The sequence below is a fragment of the Anopheles marshallii genome, chromosome X (genome assembly GCF_943734725.1).
Source record: "Anopheles marshallii chromosome X, idAnoMarsDA_429_01, whole genome shotgun sequence".
Classification (NCBI taxonomy): Eukaryota; Metazoa; Arthropoda; class Insecta; order Diptera; family Culicidae; genus Anopheles; species Anopheles marshallii.
This window is the reverse complement of record NC_071325.1, coordinates 4,437,328-4,454,522: the sequence shown is the minus strand read 5'-3', so window position 1 is coordinate 4,454,522 and position 17,195 is coordinate 4,437,328. Positions and strand designations below refer to the sequence as shown.

Genomic DNA, 17,195 nt, shown 5'->3' with positions numbered 1-17,195 from the left:
ATGATGCCAATGCGGGCAAAAATGTGGAGTAGTAAATATCGTTCAAACTATCGCAAACCTTATATAGGAGCAAGCAAATTGCATCGATGTTCGTTACCAATGTGGGGTAAAACAAACAAACAAAAAGAAAAAAATCAACATGAAACCGCGAAAGCGAAGTGGAGGGGCAACAGATAGATATAGGCAAATAAATAGTAATAAGGACACGTACGAAGTAAGTCAGTAAGCAGACAATTGTTGCAAATGTTGTATTTTAAGCAAAACAACCCGGCTTAGTTTTGGACGTTTAATTACTTAATTTAACAAAATCTCGAAACCCGAAACGAAAACCCCATCATAAAGTGGTTTCCGTAGCTAGGGATAAGTTTTTTTTTTAATTAGCATTACTTTTGTTTGATCAAAACCACACATTCATCTTTCAGCTGCCAGAACAAAAAAAAGAGAAAGCGAAAAGCAAATATTCAACCATTGTATCAAATCGAAAAGTCTTTTACCGTACTAAACTCTGTTTCGATCTGGTTTTGTGTTTGTTCTTTCGCCAGACGATAATATGAACTAAATGAGATTGTCACGTCGCGGTTCTGTTATGTTTTGTTTTAAAATTGTTTTTTTTTTTTTTAATATTTCAACGTAACATTATAAGGATGAGCATGTATCCCATAGGGATTACGGGCGTAACGTGTAAGCGTGTTAATCAAAAACAACCAATTAATTAATGTATAACTGAACAGCGTTTGCGTGGTGAGGGTATAATGTTTGTTTTTATAAATTAATATTATTATAACTATTATTAGAAGAAAACCCACACAGAAAACGTTTACTAATTTTTGCCGTTCTCGGAACACACGCGCATTTTAAAGCGACTTCCCAATCTTAACTGACTAAAACAAAACAAACAAACAAAAAATTACCCCAACTCAACACAACGCAGTATGCAAAAACAGTTGTGAGCATTATGGTTAAGGTTGTATTGACCGAATGCGACAAGTGTACTGTGCATGTCCTTTTGTGTGTTTGTTTTCGAAAAAATATATATTGTTTAAATGTTTTGTTTTGTTAGCATTTCTGTTTCTGATTTGTTACTGTTAGTGCGTCTAGTTTATTGCCGACAATTATTCTTGTTGTTGTTGTTGTGATTAAAATGAGTTTTAAGACGGAAAAGTGGGGTAAAGTGTAGGGAAAAAGCAAAACACATGCGTGTTTTTTTTTTCATGACGAAACAGAAAAAACACAAAACAAAGGCTAGTTTCGTTTCGAATCAAACAGCAGGTAGCATGAAGCATGGTGCAGATTAAAAACAGACAATAAAGGTACACCCATCCCAGAATAGTTGCAGCAGGTAGGAGCGTGACCACTAAAAAGGCTATTATACAGAAAAAACGGATACCAGGCAATAGTGTTTGTAAACGATTCGTTAACCGCAAACAGGAACCACCACGATCCGACCATCCCCAATCTCCTCATCAAATGAAACAGTACGATCAAACACAGAATACACGGTCTAATTAATGATATAAGTGATGTACTCAAGGAATAATAAAGCAGAGCAGACGTTAAAAGGTCTTCGCCTTTTTGTGGACTTGTGTGTAGAGATTGTTTTAGTTAAACCGTGTAACATTATTGTTTGGTTGCATAAAGCAAAATTGTGAAACAGAACAACAAAACGTTGATTGGTGTCTTTGTAGCAAAGATATTGTAGAATACATCCGAATATAATTTTTAAAAGTAAGAAACTACAGTAAATTTACATCAGTTTGCGTTTCTTTAAACCTTATTGGCGTTCAACTACTTATCCGGGCATGGTCTTGGTCTGTTGCGGGGGTCTGCTAAACCCAGTCAGCACCCCATTTAACATCCTTACCATTCTGTCGAACGCATCAACGCCATTATTCTATTTTAATTTGGGCATACCGCACCTCCTCAGTCCATGGGGAAGACCTGAACGGTTTTTATGGGATGGATTAACCGGTGTCAGTGCCATCTTGATCCGGACGATAGTGAGTTTATCACACCTCCATCTAAGGAGGAGGATCTAAGGAGCCATGTACATGTTTCAGAAGCGTATGTAAATGACGAAACTATATAAATTTTAAAAAAATAGTCTCATATAAGTCTTAATATAAGTATTAAGATCTCAACCTACGGGCCTACGATCTACGGTTACTAGTTGCAAAACTGCTATTTTAATTTAAATTTTGATCCTGCCTTGTACCGACCGAGAGAACACAACAATCCCCAATGAAAAAACTATCCCTCTCGTTCAAATGACGTGAGCTGTCATTGGAAGAAAATAAAAAACTCACACACACATAAACACGAACAATAACAAACCGAAGGTGAAACATCTTCCAGCATGCGATAGTGTCTGGATCTCATGCTGCAACAAATTTCCAATTCCTTCCTCGTGCGTGAGGAACTAACCCCGTAACTCGCTGGACACCCTCAACCACCCCCTCTTGTAGTCTCCGCCCGTTTGTTGGTGATTGCACCATCGATAGTGGTACCTGATTGAATTGACATTCAAGTGACATTCTCGGGCCATCGAGCGAACGTCGGCGCCGTACCATCGTCAGACATCACGTCCACCTCGGAACTCCACGGGGGTACGGGTGAAAATTTCACTCGCTTCGGGTACGAAAAGTTGTTCCGTTTTTCCACATTTCTCCCTCTCTATCTCAGTCGGAGAAGTTTCCCAGCAGGATTACAGAGAGCAGGAGAAGTACACGGATTTCGGCTCTCGGTGTGTTCCCAGGCAGCAATCAAATCTGTAACAAGTCAATCACTACACTACAATCAACATCCTTGTGCTGTGGGGTGTGTGACGTGTGCGGGGTCGACGTTGACGACGACGTCTTCGGTGTGACGAGATCGCTCGTGGTACCAAGTGACGGATAAGGTTCCTTAGGAAAGAGCAAACGAAATCCTCAAGCGGACAGAATGCGTAGCCGGAGCAATTCTGGGGTTCGCCTCGACTATTACCAGCGGATAGTGCATCGGCTCATCATGCGCCATCAGCAACCGGTGACCGGGCTCTTTCCGGCCAGCCCACAAACCCAGCATGCTTGGGTAAGTGTAACAAGTCGCGAAGGTCAACCAACCACACTGGTGACTTGATTGATTGGAATTGGTACTGACTGACGTACGTTTCTTATCCCCCCCCTTTCGCATTCTCTTTTTTTCCCCATTCTCTTGTAACACCACTAGATACGCGACAACGTGTACTGCATTCTGGCCGTATGGGGCCTATCGATGGCGTATAAAAAGATCGCCGACCAAGACGAGGACCGTGCGAAAGCGTACGAGCTGGAACAGTGCTGCGTGAAGCTGATGCGCGGCCTGCTGATGGCTATGATGAACCAGAAGGAAAAGGTGGAACGGTTTAAAACGTCCCAGAATCCGCTGGACTCGCTCCATGCGAAGTACTCCAGCCGCAACGGCCAAATTGTGGTGGGTGACAGCGAATGGGGCCACCTGCAGATTGATGCCATTTCGCTGTACCTGCTCATCCTCGCGCAGATGACGGCATCCGGGCTGCAGATCGTGTTCTCGCTCGACGAGGTCGCGTTCATACAGAACCTGGTGTTTTACATCGAGTCGGCGTACTGTATCCCGGACTACGGTATCTGGGAGCGGGGTGACAAATCGAACCACGGCCAGCCGGAGCTAAATGCTAGCTCGATCGGTATGGCCAAGGCGGCACTGGAAGCGATGAACGAACTCGATCTGTTCGGCGCCCGTGGTGGATCTGGTTCCGTCATACATGTGCTGGCGGACGAGGCACACAAATGTCAAGCGGTGCTGCAATCGATGCTGCCTCGCGAATCTAACAGCAAAGAGCTGGATGCGGGTCTTCTCTCCGTCGTCGGTTTTCCAGCATTCGCCTGTGACGATCCACAGCTAATCGAAACCACGCAGGAAGCGATCATAACGCGACTTCAGGGCCGGTACGGCTGCAAACGGTTCTTGCGCGATGGGTACAAAACACCGAAGGAGGACAACACGCGCCTCTACTACGAACGCTGGGAGTTACGGATGTTTGAGAAGATTGAGTGTGAGTGGCCACTGTTCTTCTGCTACCTGATACTGAACAAAGCGTTCCAGAACGATAAGCAAGCGGTCACAGAGTACTCGCAGAAGCTTGAGGAAATACTCGTCAAAACGGAGGAGGGCATGAAGTTGATACCGGAGCTGTACGCCGTACCGGAAAAGGCGGTGGCAGCAGAATATCAAGCACCCGGCAGCCAGCAGCGGGTCGTCGTTGGACGTTGCCCATTTCTTTGGGGCCAGTCACTCTACATACTGGGAAAGTTACTGCAGGAGGTAATTCTAATACTTTAATTGGTTTTCTTAGCTACTATTATGCGTTTTTTCTCTCTCTGCTTCGTAGGGTTTCCTTGCTGTCGGTGAGTTGGATCCGCTAAATCGGCGGCTCGGTGCACAGAAAAAACCGGACGTGGTGGTGCAGGTCGTTATACTGGCGGAGGATAACGATATACGGGATAAGCTCGCCGAGCACGGCATCCAGGTGCAGACGATCGCGGACGTAGCTCCGATCGAAGTGCAGCCGGCCCGTGTACTTAGCCACCTGTACACGTACCTTGGGCGCAATAAAAAGCTCGGCCTGTCCGGCCGTAAATCACGTGACGTTGGCATCCTCAGCACGAGCAAGCTTTACTCACTGAAGGATCGCATCTTTGCGTTTACGCCTCAGGTATGTGAATCGAAGTTTCCGGTTGGATGAGTGCAGTTTTCGTTGCTCTAATTCATTCTAAGATCTTTAAGGAGAGATGTACTGCTGAAAACTTCTCATCAATGGGTCATTAAGTGGTAATGCACACACACGCACATGTTTAAACACACAAACACAGACAGTTGCTGTGACCAGGCGAACCAAGGCCATTAAGAATTGATATTTGCATAACAAAATCAAACATTTGGAGAAGGTTTCCGCATTTTACCTGACCCATCTTTTTATACATTTGAAGATGTCCTGAAGATGGCGCCCATATTCAGGACTCCTGGAACAAATGGGTAAAACAAGTCCCTAAAACCCCCTAGCCATACCGTGAGAGGAAGAAGAAAAATTGTACATACACGCAACCACACAATCTCTCTCTCTAGATCTCTCTTTCTCTCTCTTTATATTTGCTTGCTGTGCCATCTATTACACACCTGATTTAATAATTTCGTTCTTTATCTCTTGCACCTATTCACACACTTGTGTTGTCAATGTGTGTTTTTCTTTTTTTTTCTTATCACATTCCCAACCTCCAAACACCAACAGTTCTCCGACGTGAACCGATTCTATATCGCTTCCGACAACGAGCTCATGATCGATCTGCTAAAGGGTGAAATTAACTTCCTAAAGTCAGCATGGCAGAATCTACTCGGCCGTCCGTTACTTACGCTGGTGCTGAAAACTGTACATCTAGGTCGGTCAAACTCCTTTACTCTCTTCCCATCTCTCTCTCTCTCTTTCTCTCTGGTTATTTAATTCCCTTTCTTTAATCCCGTGTTGCACAACCATTACATCCTTCCGGTAGTTTACACACCGATCCTTTCGTGTCATATTAGCGTGCTTTTACTTCCATATTCTTCGACGTACAGAGCACACCTCCTTGTACATATTAGCTAGTTCCTGTGTTTTTTTTTCCTTTCTCCGTAGTAGTGGTTTTTGTTTGCCAGTGTTTTCCTTCCCTGTAGTACACCTTTCCTTTTGACCCGTGTTATTGACGTGTTATCCACTAAAAATACGCATACACCCTCAACAACCCAGAACAACAATACAAACCCGTGCACAAACGTATCCTACCAATATTATCGTGCGTGAGGTTTTGGTTTATTAACTTGTTTGCTTTTCGTGATTTGATGCTGATTGAGTGAAACTGAACAGAACCCAACATTGGGTTTTTCGCACGTTTTTTATACAATTACAATACGATTAAGGATAGCTTTAAGTGTTGCTCCTAGGCATGTTTTTTTTTTGTTATTTCTTCTATCCCTGCTCAAAGGGTTTAATGTGCTAGACTTATGGCAACTATTCCAATACTGGGTCTGCTCTATGGTACAGTTTTAAATTCTTTTCTCTCTCTCACCCCTGTGTCAGTTTTGCATTGGCCCTTTATGAATCGTCTATACATTGTTCACATGTCAACGCACCATTATACACGCACACATACTTACACATTCTGTAGAAGAAAAACAAGGAAATTTGAACAAGGCGTTTTACGGGTTCGAAGTGGTGTTGTGCCTCTTTTGTGAATCTTTATCGTAGAGTCATGATCACATGAATTTAGCAGCAAGGAGTCGCATACATCACATCGCTACAATATTTTAAGATTCATGAATCATCCGACTGACTGGATTGGCATACGGGCTTGTCCGTTGTATGCCAAGGGGCATGATCCGTCACTGCTCTGAGGATTCACGAATCTTTTGCGAGTTGATGGCTTATTTTAATGACTCCTTACTAGAGATTGATATGAATAATCCTTCTCAAAAGATGCATTAAGCACAACACTAATCATTAGTCAGTATTTAAGAGATTGATACATTTAGATTTATGTATCAGTATACTTATGAGTCAGTAACACCCAGCACTAGACCTGAAGGAATTCGTTCTGCACAATCACAAGAGTCATCGCTTTTGTTTGGTTTTCTGTAAGGCGAAAGCTGCATCAAAACCCCCGACATTTACGAGAGTGTATCCACCGTGATCTCGCGCACGGTCATCGTCCATTCATCTTGCAGGGCAATCGAAAACATCAGCCGCGAGCATGGTTGCATACTTCAATATTTCATTTTACGTAAAAAAAAAATACCAAAACAAATTGTTTCACCAACAAATAATTGGCAATCTTTACCATTTCTTTCTCTTTTTTCTCCATCTCTTCTTTCTTTCTCTTGCCGGCGCGATTCGTTACGCATAATGTATCGAAATGAAAACAAAACATGTTCCATGAATTTATCGGGTGGCCATTCCATTTTTCAAATACCCCAATCAAATTGCGCGTCACCATCGGTTGCTGGTTTGGTCAACGGATGTAAACGGATAATGCTGGTCGGTGGTGATAATCACCTTCACTGCCCTCCCCCCCCCCACCTCACTACACACTACACCACCCGCCTCATCATGCCGTGCAAATTCCACCACCATGAAAAAAAAAACAACACACATCTTCTCCTTCATCAACACTCTCACTGCGGGTGTGATGATGGTGGTGGTGGGACAACATCCTTTCCCTTCGAACCCCAAACCTACCATACACCATATCCACCGAATCCTGCGAATGGCTTGCTGGTTTGATATCGGTTGGTTCGGTGCGTGCGGGCCGCTTAGATATTCGATCATGACGAGTACTATACATCGCGCGATCCCGCCCTGCTGGCGAGCAATTTCACCGACATACTAGCCTTCCTTAGCTATAGCTGGCGCCATCTGCTCGGTCGACCTACGATCACACTGATGGCAACCCATTGGCTCTTAGGTAATTATACATCACAAAAAACACTAGCGACACATCGCGACACCCGTACCATTTGCCTTGCCGCGAGTATCTTTACCCGCCATTCACTCATCACCTCATTGTGACTCGTGCACTCGGTACTGGCTTTGCATTTGCATATCGGCGAAAAATGTTAGACCAGAATGTCCATAGCAAAAAGAGATATGTGATTAGCGGTCAATTGATACTGTCCTACCGCGAACGATTTAAACGATCATCCACCATCTTGATTCGGAGTGATCTACGGGGTCTCCTTTGCACTATTCATCGCTTGTGACGTTCGGACATTACCCTCCAGTATACACGCACACCGGTCCATTAGCATTCGAGCTCGTGCCGACATTACCACACACATGTATCGCACATCCGCTATGATGTTTGTGTTTCGTTTCGGTTTGGGTTCCGTGATTTCTTGTTTCGTGCCGTTTCAGTTTAAAGCTGAAGTTAAGTTCACAGCCATAGTTAGTTTGTTCGGTGGTTTGATGTTCGCTTCATGTTGTATGTGGTGCCTTTCAATCGTCCATGGAAAGTATACGCTCTTCAGGAAACAGGAATTATAACTATTAGTTCCAATGGTAGTAGATAAATTCTAAAGTTTTGTTTTTGTACTGACCGTAATAGTGAGATTTGATCAGTAATGTAAAGCATGCTACTAAGAAGATAGAAAAAAGATATTAAGTGAATAGTTGTTTTTTAAACTAACCTACTGTGCGAGTACTTCGTCTAAACGCATCTCCAGAACCTTCCTATAGTGTGTTGGTAATCGCAATGTGATCGAATAGCACAACAGAACTTACCGTGTGCGTATATGTTTATGTGTTGTTAACCGAGTCCTTTAGAGTCGTAGCAATAGCAGTAGTAGCATTACTCCACCGAACACTATCCCAGTGACGTTTTGCTGTGGATAACACTACCTCCAGTACGTGTGACACTTAACCATAATGCCATCAACTTAACACGGAAACAACTATAGAAAACCAAAAGTCCTAACCTAACCAAACTTCCTCACATATCCTCTGTGCATGCCCGTAACTATAAGGCTATATCCCCAAGTCCTTACGAGAGTCTAAACTTAAGATTTAATGCTATCCAGAGTAGCGTACCACATGGATGTCTTTGCATTGTACATGTCTAATTAAATTTTTATTATCCTATCCATCGCCTGTTGATGGGGTGTATTCCTGCTGGGGACGTAACTCATCTCGTCTAGACAACAACAAAGTACCGCTAGCAATGATCCAAACGATGAAGAAGTTGAAATCGGGCTACATCAGCGGTACCCGTGTCATACTGGGCAATTTGGGCGATTTCATCAACACGTCCGCAATTACGGATCTAAGCTTTCTCGGCAGCCAGGAGGATGGCTACCCCGACAGTAAGATACAATGTCCCACTGCACTATACGAGACCGTACGACACTAATCGGTTCATCTATTTCTTCTTCGCAGAGCTGAACCCGGCCGTGCAGGCCTACCTAGACGAGCATCTGCTGCGTTCGTTCAGCCACCGTGCATCGACCACCTCGATTCGTTCTTCAGGACTTCGACCGAAGAATTTGCGCCGCCGCATGTCCGTGAAGGGTGCGATCAAGAAAACGCGTTCGATCAACGTCGACTGTACGTATGGAATGGGAACCCTCACATGTTCTTATATCTACATCGCATCGTGTCTGTTTCTTTTCACCAGCGGAAACGCTCGGCATGGAAGGTAATGTAACGGAGCGACGCCTTTCGCACGTTACGCCACAATGGTTGGAACCAAACCAAACAACCATCGGTGCTACCGCGACCAGCACTACCGGAACAACCGCGTCCGGTGGTTCGCCAACATCGCGCGACCCGTCACCAAATACCCAAGCGCAGCCACGGTACGGTGAGCGCGTGTCGCTCGATGACGATGGCAAAAAGCTGCACATACAAACGTCAGCAACAGCGGCCAGTAAGCTTACCATCATATAAACAGAGAGTGTACCAACTAAATGGACAACTTATATATCTCCTCTTTTCTTTTTTTTTTCAGTGCCAAAGATACACATCCAGCCGCTACCGAGACATCGGCCCACGACGGAGACTAACTTTGAGAATACCGAGGTGGAGGAGCTGATTGCCATGCTCCGGGAGACGGAGAATCTCGAGGAGCAGGGTGACATTTTGCAACATCTCGTCGATACGCAGGGGCTCGATTTTAACACCGGTATGTGCAGCACAACTAATACCCGCGGGGTTTTCTATGTGTCGTTTGTTTTGTTTTGTACGTGTTAAAGGGTATTGTTGTTACGTTTATTAATTGCTTACTCTCGTGGTAAATCTCAGACTATTGGCACTTGAATCAGGGATACTTGTATCCATACCTAGGATTCATGAATCTTTGAGGAGTCATGAATGTTTTAAAATTCATTAACCATTTAAAAATACAATGCTGATTTGAATGACTCCTCGCTAAAGATTCATATGAACAACTCTTCGCAAAAAAAAAATTAAGCAGAACATTAGTTTAGAACATTTTTATGTGGGATTGCATTAAAGGGAGATATACACCCACAGGTTGCTATGAATTTCTGGGTATCGTTTTACAAGACGCTAATATGCATTGTTTGAGATATAACCCCACTATTTTGAGATCAAAATTTCTTGACCAGATATATTTCTGAGAAACAAGAAATCGCCAGAATTGAATTGCCTAACATGCTGGCTGTATATCTCCCATTAACAACAACGTTTTAAAGCATGCGGGGGGGGTTTAACAAAAGGGGTAGCATTGTTTATTTCACTTTACGTGAGCGCTTTTACTCATTGACACTGATTTTATATTTCTTTCCTTATTGGTACACTGGGCGTTGTTCCGCCCGTATTTGCATTGCGTGTTGCGTGTCCTGTTGTGTTTATTTGTATCGTCGTGTTTTTCGCGGGTTTCCCGTACTACCTCGCAATATCATTTTGCCTGCCTGTCTGCCTGCCTGCCGCATTTTGTTGACCCCCTCACACGTCTGCTTCGCTACAACAACCCGGGCTTCGATGGCTTGGCGTGTCCGGGGGTGGGACTCTGTATCGCTGTCGCTCTCTACTGTGCTTGGCTTAACACACCTGCTTGCCCGCTCTCGCACGACACCGATCACGCGAACAAACCGGATTGCACATCGGGGTATCGAACACCGGACAGAGTTAACCGCGGGCGTTAATGAAGATTCCCCTTCCCAAGGCATGCTGGAGGAGGGCAGGGTCGTGACGGTGCGCGGTCTGCTGAAGGGCCTGTACGAGAAAGCGTGCCAGCAGAAGATGTGGGGCCTGGTGCGCCACACTGCCGGTATGCTCGGCAAGCGTGTCGAGGATCTGGCGAAGGCCGTCACCGATCTGCTCGTACGCCAGAAACAGGTGAGCGTGTGTAGCCGGTTGAATGTGCGCACTATTAAGATTTTACTTCCATCCCGCAGGTTACTGTTGGTATGCCGCCGAACAGCGAACACACGATTACGGCACCGCTGCCCGAGATGGAGCTACGGTCGGTGATACACGAGGCGTACGGTGACGACGAGAGTACCGCCATGCTGTCCCAGGAGCTGCTCGTCTATCTCGCAATGTTTATCCGTACCGAGCCGCAGCTGTTTCACGAGATGCTTCGACTGCGCGTCGGCCTCATCATACAGGTGATGGCGAAGGAGCTATCCCGCACGCTCAACTGTGACGGCGAGCAGGCATCCGAGCATCTGCTGAACCTGTCACCGTTCGAGATGAAGAACCTGCTGCACCACATCCTCAGCGGCAAGGAGTTTGCGATCAACAGCGTTGCCCGGGGCAACATATCGATCGTGAGCTGCAAATCGAGCCGCGTCAGCAAGAAGAGCCAGATCGGTATCGGTGAGCCGGAAAATGCGGAAGGTTCGCTGATTGACGACCGGCAGGGCCAGTGGCTAAGACGCCGCCGGCTCGACGGTGCACTGAACAGGGTGCCGCGCGATTTCTATCCACGCGTCTGGACCGTGCTCGAGCGGTGCAGTGGGCTTGCGATCGAGGGCCGCATACTGAACCAAAGCCTCACGCAGGAGATGACACCGAACGAGCTGAAGTTTGCGCTCGAGGTGGAGACGGCACTGAATACGATACCGCAGCCCGAGTACCGGCAGCTGGTGGTGGAAGCGCTGATGGTGCTGACGCTCGTCACCGAGCACAACATACTCGCGTCGATCGGTACGATCATCTACGTGGAGCATCTGGTGCACCGGGCGAATCAGCTGTTTCTCGAGGATCAGCGCAAAAGCCACGGCGATGCGATGCTGTGCTGCGCGAAGAACAAGGACATCCGGGAAACGACCACCGCCGGGTTGCTGCTGTGCGGCGGTGCCGCCTACATCTGTCAGCATCTGTACGACAGTGCACCGAGCGGTAGCTACGGTACGATGACCTACATGGCCCGGGCAGTTGCCTCCGTGCTCGAACTACCGAAGCACGGCGATATGGATTGTACCATCTCGTAAGGCATGCGGACGCTTCTAGTGCTTAATTATTTAGCTGTGTGCGTGTGTGTGTGTTGGCTCACGCACCATTATATTTACTCTTGTTAGCCAGTTTGCACGCAACTGTAGCAGTGTTTTACTTAACCACATCGAAAAGAGTCGCGCGTTATGCATCGGTAAACGTTATCATGTTTACGTTTCTCTTTTTCCTCCTTTTCACCCGCCTTTTCACACGTTCTCGATAGTGGGTCGTTGTTGTTTATGCTAGCGGTAGTAGAGGAAGCTGTTATGTAGCTGGAATTGATGAAGGGCGCGAAGTGAACGACGTGTGTAATTGTTGACATTAAATGGTGTTGTAGCGACCCGTTTTCCGATGACGACTATTTAGATTAGAATGTAGGAAATAAGCAATAGATACCTCTTTCTCGCTCTCTGTCTCTTTTTCTCTCTATTTTGTTACATTTTTTTAAAAAGTACATTTCCTCTGCGAGAAAGGCACGTGAAGAAAAGACATCATTTGGTTTTTTGCTAATCTTTTTTGTTTTGTTTTAACCTTTACGCATTAAATCCTTTCGATTGGTTCGATTTTGTTTGTGAGTTTTTTTTTTATTTATTTGAATCATATACTTCCAAAGCAATCATGAAACGTGCAGCTTACGGAAAATTTAAAACAAAAAGATACAAACAAATAACAGCTGATTGTTCATTTGAATAGAATGACAAATAGATAGAATGTGCTAGTGGGTGTGAGTATGTACGGGGGTGAGTGGGGAAGTTCTAATAAAAGAAAAAGGCCAATAAAATCTAAAACATGCAAATAAATATTACTGTTTGTTATATTATAAATCATTCGTTCATAGCGATTTATTTTTTTACGTGTGGTGTGTGCGCGTGCATTTGTTTGATTACAACTTAGTCGCCAATACATTTCTCCAACGTGTGATAGCGATTTAAAACTTGGTTTAACCATACACTCCCGGTTGGTGTAGGGCAAAGAGCGTGCCCAATTGTAGTAGAGCAAATAATAGATCAAAAATGCTTATGTTTTATTAGCGTGGCTTTTTCTGTGGATTTTGGTAGCAGTGATGCCGTCATCTTCAAACGATGTGATCTTAGAGTACTGTAGTACTTCCCATTCTGACTCGACTTCTTCTTTCTGTTCTTTGTAGCACTTCAAAGCTCCGTTTTGCTTGGCCCGACCATTTCTAGTTTTTCTTCGCTTTTACTGAGAACTGTAGCCGTATTCAAGTACCAATTTGAGTGGCAAAAAAGAGTGACAAAAATGTTCACGTAGTCTAGCAATCCCGGAAATTCCAAACCTTCTGATGTCGTTGCACTAAAAATAGCGCACCCAAACCGTTCCCACTCGTAAGCACTGACTTATTTGATTTATGAGATAAAATAAATCCAGTGGCATGAATAACCTAGCATGTCCGGGATTCCGGCATCACGGTGGAGTATTTGTCGTTTCAACAGAAAGTTGCAAGAGATGAAAGAAACTCCAATGTTTTAAAGTCTTCATCCTTCAACAATAACAGCAACACCAAATTTCACCCGTACCGTTTCCCCGTAGCTTGCCAAGACCTGACTATACGGCTACATGATCAAAAAAAGTCTATTAAGCAAGAAATAGTGTACAAAACAGCTCAAATAAAGGTCATTACATCACCATGAAGAAGAAAAATCTTTAAAAAGTGTATTTAACAAACTAAGAGCTTGTCGTTCTGCTGTCGACAATAACGTCTTTCACCCGCTTGTCCCGTTTTTCCGCTCCTTTCCATTTCGCTTCCGTATTAATTAAACGCTCACATCCATAACCACTGGTTTGGGACATTCTTCCACTTGAAGAAAGGACGTTAACTCACCCAGCTCTACCATCGGTGCAGAACGCTGCACATATTCATACAGCATTGCGAGCTGTGTCTGTAGTGAGCTATATTCGGGCAACCCGGTAATCTTCTTCATATCCTTTAGCAGCATGACTACGGCACATACCGCGCCCTGGCACGCCTTCGTACCATTGCCCCCTTCATTCTCAGCCGGGAGTAGTACATTCCTCAGACACAGGACGTAGTTGCTCATACAGTGAGACATCCAATCGTTTGCGGGGTGTTTCTTAAAGCACACGGCTAGCTTTGGGGCTGAAGCGGCCAGAAGATGGGCGCCGATCAGTTCGTAACGGGCGAGCTCAAGTATTTCTTCCTGTGTACACCGTGTAAGGATCTGAACCGAACGGTAGAGAAAGTGTTTAAGGATTAATTTTCAATATCTCTTACGGCGATTATCAAATGAATGTGCTTACCTGCACAATATAGGTGATAATAGAATCTTCGGTAGCATCCTTTGCGGGAGGTTTATCCGAAAAATAGTCTGGCGAAAACAATGAGGTGGGCGATCTTTTCTTCCGACCAGCTGTACTATCAGACAGTGTCATGACCGATTTATCTTTCGCCATGTTTGTTTGTACGGTTGGCAACGTTGGTAGACGATCGTGCAAGTAGTGCTTGGTGAAGTTATGCACCGTTTCTTTAAGCTCCTGAAGGAATTTTTCCACATCTGCACAAATAAGAAAGCGAAGTAAAACATTAATTTGTTAAGAAAAGTAATAACATCTTCGTAGCTCAAGTGTTACCTTCATCCGGAAGCTCCACTATCATTTGATCGAGGGTAAGCACTAGCTGCTTAGTAGCCATCGACACCAATGCCATGTCATGCAGGGGGTAGTTTCGTGAAACTGGACCATTTTCGTCCTGGAGAGGTGGCGGAAAATCGTACCGCATTCGATCGGATAGTAAAGCCAACTGAGTGGCAGCTTCCTTGAGCAACGTTTGTTTCCGGGCGGTACTTTCGCTCTCTTTCAGCTTCTTTACGCAATAAGAAGGCCACACCGTTGCCATCAACGCGAGCAGTGCATACAGTGCCGATTCATGCTTCTGCTCGTATGCCTCCTTTAAACCTTTCAGCAAAAACTGCTCCATAAACTCGTGTGCCGCAAACAGATTCATCTCGTACAGCTTCTGTGCGAATCGTTGCAGTGATGACGAATGGCAAACGGCAAAATCGGTCACGAGCAGCTGCGTCAGATGATCGCGCAGATGGAGCTTTGCGATCGTTTTGTAGCGCATAATGATATCGACGATTGCGTCAACCAGCAGGTCCTGGTTACCATTTGGGGCCATTGCAAACAGGGATTTTACCATAGTGTTGAAAAATATTTCCGGTGATTGGAAGAGTAGCTTCTGCACGTTTGGAGCGTCGGACGAGTTCTCGCCGGAGGGTTTCTGCAGCCGATTAACCAGCTGTATAATGGCCGGTACCAGGTCGGAATTGTCGTACCACTCAAATTCCTTCCCGAACGTGTTGGTTATGTGGGTGAGAACGAGATGAAATTCGGACGGTGGTAACTCACCAACGGTACGCAAGATTAGCTGTCGTAGCTTCACCCGCTCGTCCGTCAGGTCGCAACCCTCGATCGGCGTGTTCTTCTCGAACTCAATCATCGATCGTAGGTGAGCGGCCGTTAGCAGATCACAGTACTGCTCAATCACTTCCAGACACTCGGCATTGTCGAACACCTGCTCGCCACGGTTGATAAACTCGTTCAGATACACCATCCGCTCCTCTACCGAGTGGGCACTTTCGAAGCGGTTCATTAGCGTGCCCAAATTCAGCACGGCCGCCTTCTCCGTGAGCGTCTTCGGGCGCAGCGCGAATTGTGTCAGGTGCCGCACGATACTGTGGCGGAAGTGTTTGTGTGAGTTCAGCTCCTCGCAAAGGCGGTATGCCGATTCGCCAATGATCTGCTGAAGCGTTACCGATTCCTGTCCGTCCTTGAACAGATTAATTTCAGCCCAGTAACAGAAGCATTCTAGCGACACGTGCATGATGCAGATCTCGAGCGTATTTAGCAGGAAGTGATTGATCTTGAGCAGCGTCCCTACCGTCGCCTGGGAATATTCGACAGGTGCCGGTTTGTCAACGTGTACGTCATCCATCAGCTGGTACACAGACATGGCCGGATCGACTGGGATGGCCGGTTTACGGAAGTACAAATCAAGACATGCCATCGTCATGCTGAACATGTGTTTCAGCACAAACCCGAAATAGCGATGTTTGCGTAGCTTTGACCAACCTTCGAACTTGGACGCTTCCGGCGTGTTGACGAATCGCAGCATCTCTCCAACGTAATCACTCATCCGGGCGAGCGTCCGCTGGTGGTTGACGTACTCGCTGCGATTCACATTCTGCCAGTCGACATCCGTACGGCACATGGCGAAATAGATAGCGCACACCATCGATTCGATCCGAATCAGCACCTCGTGTGGTTTGCCGTACTTAAGGCTAACAATCGCCTGGTCGATGAACTGCATCGAGAACCAGAGTGGTGCGTAGCGCAACATCTCGTAGAAGAAACGGTCCAGATCGAGACCCCAGATGCAGTTCATTAGCAGGCACTTGGTCAGCTGGGGCAGACTATTTAGCACATGGTTGACCCGCGGCTCCTGTATCAAGTCATACCGAAAGCTAACGTCCGTGTTTAGCAGCAGGTACATAGTGATCCGGCGTAGCTCTGGCTCGTACTGGGTGTTTACCTTGTTCTCCGGGTTGAGATAGTTCTGGACGCGTAGGTACTTAAGCAAACGGGCAACAACTTCAATAATGTAAGGTCCATTTCCTGATAAAAAAGAAAATAGTAGCAAAATCAGTTAACGCTATCAGAAAAAAACACCGCATTCTTACCGCTGTCGAAGACGATCTTATCGAACGGGTGAATGTATTGATTGACGGCATTCAGGATAATCTGAAGCTGGTGGAAATCTTCGCAAAATTCCATTTTGTTGTCGTTATTTTTGATATCATTTAGCAACGCGAGAAGATCGCCCATGCCGTTGCCCACAACGACGATATCTATAGTGACTTTTTAGCTTCCGGCGTTCCTAGTGGGGGCGTTCCCACACCGGCTTGTCCGGGCTGTGTTCCGCGTCCTATGCTACTGCGATTGACACGATGTTCGCGCTTTTTTCCGTCCCGCACACACACACAACAAGCGCGCGGTGTACACGGTGCTGCAACACTGTTTCGGAGAGGAAAGTTGATAGATGGGTAGCATACATTAATGTCCAACGTATCGTCGATTGGCGATTGTTTGTGGCTTGCTGTAAATTGCCATGGGCGCGAAAACAGGCATCTCCAGAAGACGCATTCACCTGAATTGTGCCCGCTTCAAATTGACAGTCTGC

The 17,195-nt window shown here is 45.8% G+C and overlaps 2 protein-coding genes across 3 annotated transcripts; one reads left to right on the top strand and one right to left on the bottom strand.

The window, feature by feature from the left end:
• The first annotated feature begins 2,937 nt into the window (after positions 1–2,937).
• On the top strand, positions 2,938–11,976 carry LOC128713702 (probable phosphorylase b kinase regulatory subunit alpha). Of its 2 annotated transcripts, none has more exons than XM_053808575.1 (10): positions 2,938–3,066; positions 3,205–4,320; positions 4,388–4,711; positions 7,340–7,487; positions 8,716–8,880; positions 8,954–9,121; positions 9,192–9,281; positions 9,468–9,698; positions 10,704–10,876; positions 10,936–11,976. In XM_053808575.1, the coding sequence occupies exons 1-10, from the start codon at positions 2,938–2,940 to the stop codon at positions 11,974–11,976; spliced, it is 3,585 nt and encodes a 1,194-aa protein (XP_053664550.1). The 2 variants fall into 2 exon arrangements, with proteins under 2 accessions (XP_053664550.1, XP_053664543.1); XM_053808568.1 differs by lacking the exon at positions 7,340–7,487 and adding an exon at positions 5,285–5,432 and having other exon boundaries at positions 9,192–9,443; positions 9,525–9,698; positions 10,665–10,876.
• Positions 11,977–13,752: 1,776 nt separating this feature from the next.
• On the bottom strand, positions 13,753–16,840 carry LOC128712458 (uncharacterized). The gene is made up of 4 exons (XM_053807354.1): positions 16,696–16,840; positions 14,588–16,630; positions 14,258–14,511; positions 13,753–14,178 (listed from the first exon to the last, which is right to left on the bottom strand). Exons 1-4 carry the CDS (start codon positions 16,838–16,840, stop codon positions 13,753–13,755), a joined length of 2,868 nt encoding a protein of 955 aa, XP_053663329.1.
• Between the last annotated feature and the right edge of the window lie 355 nt (positions 16,841–17,195).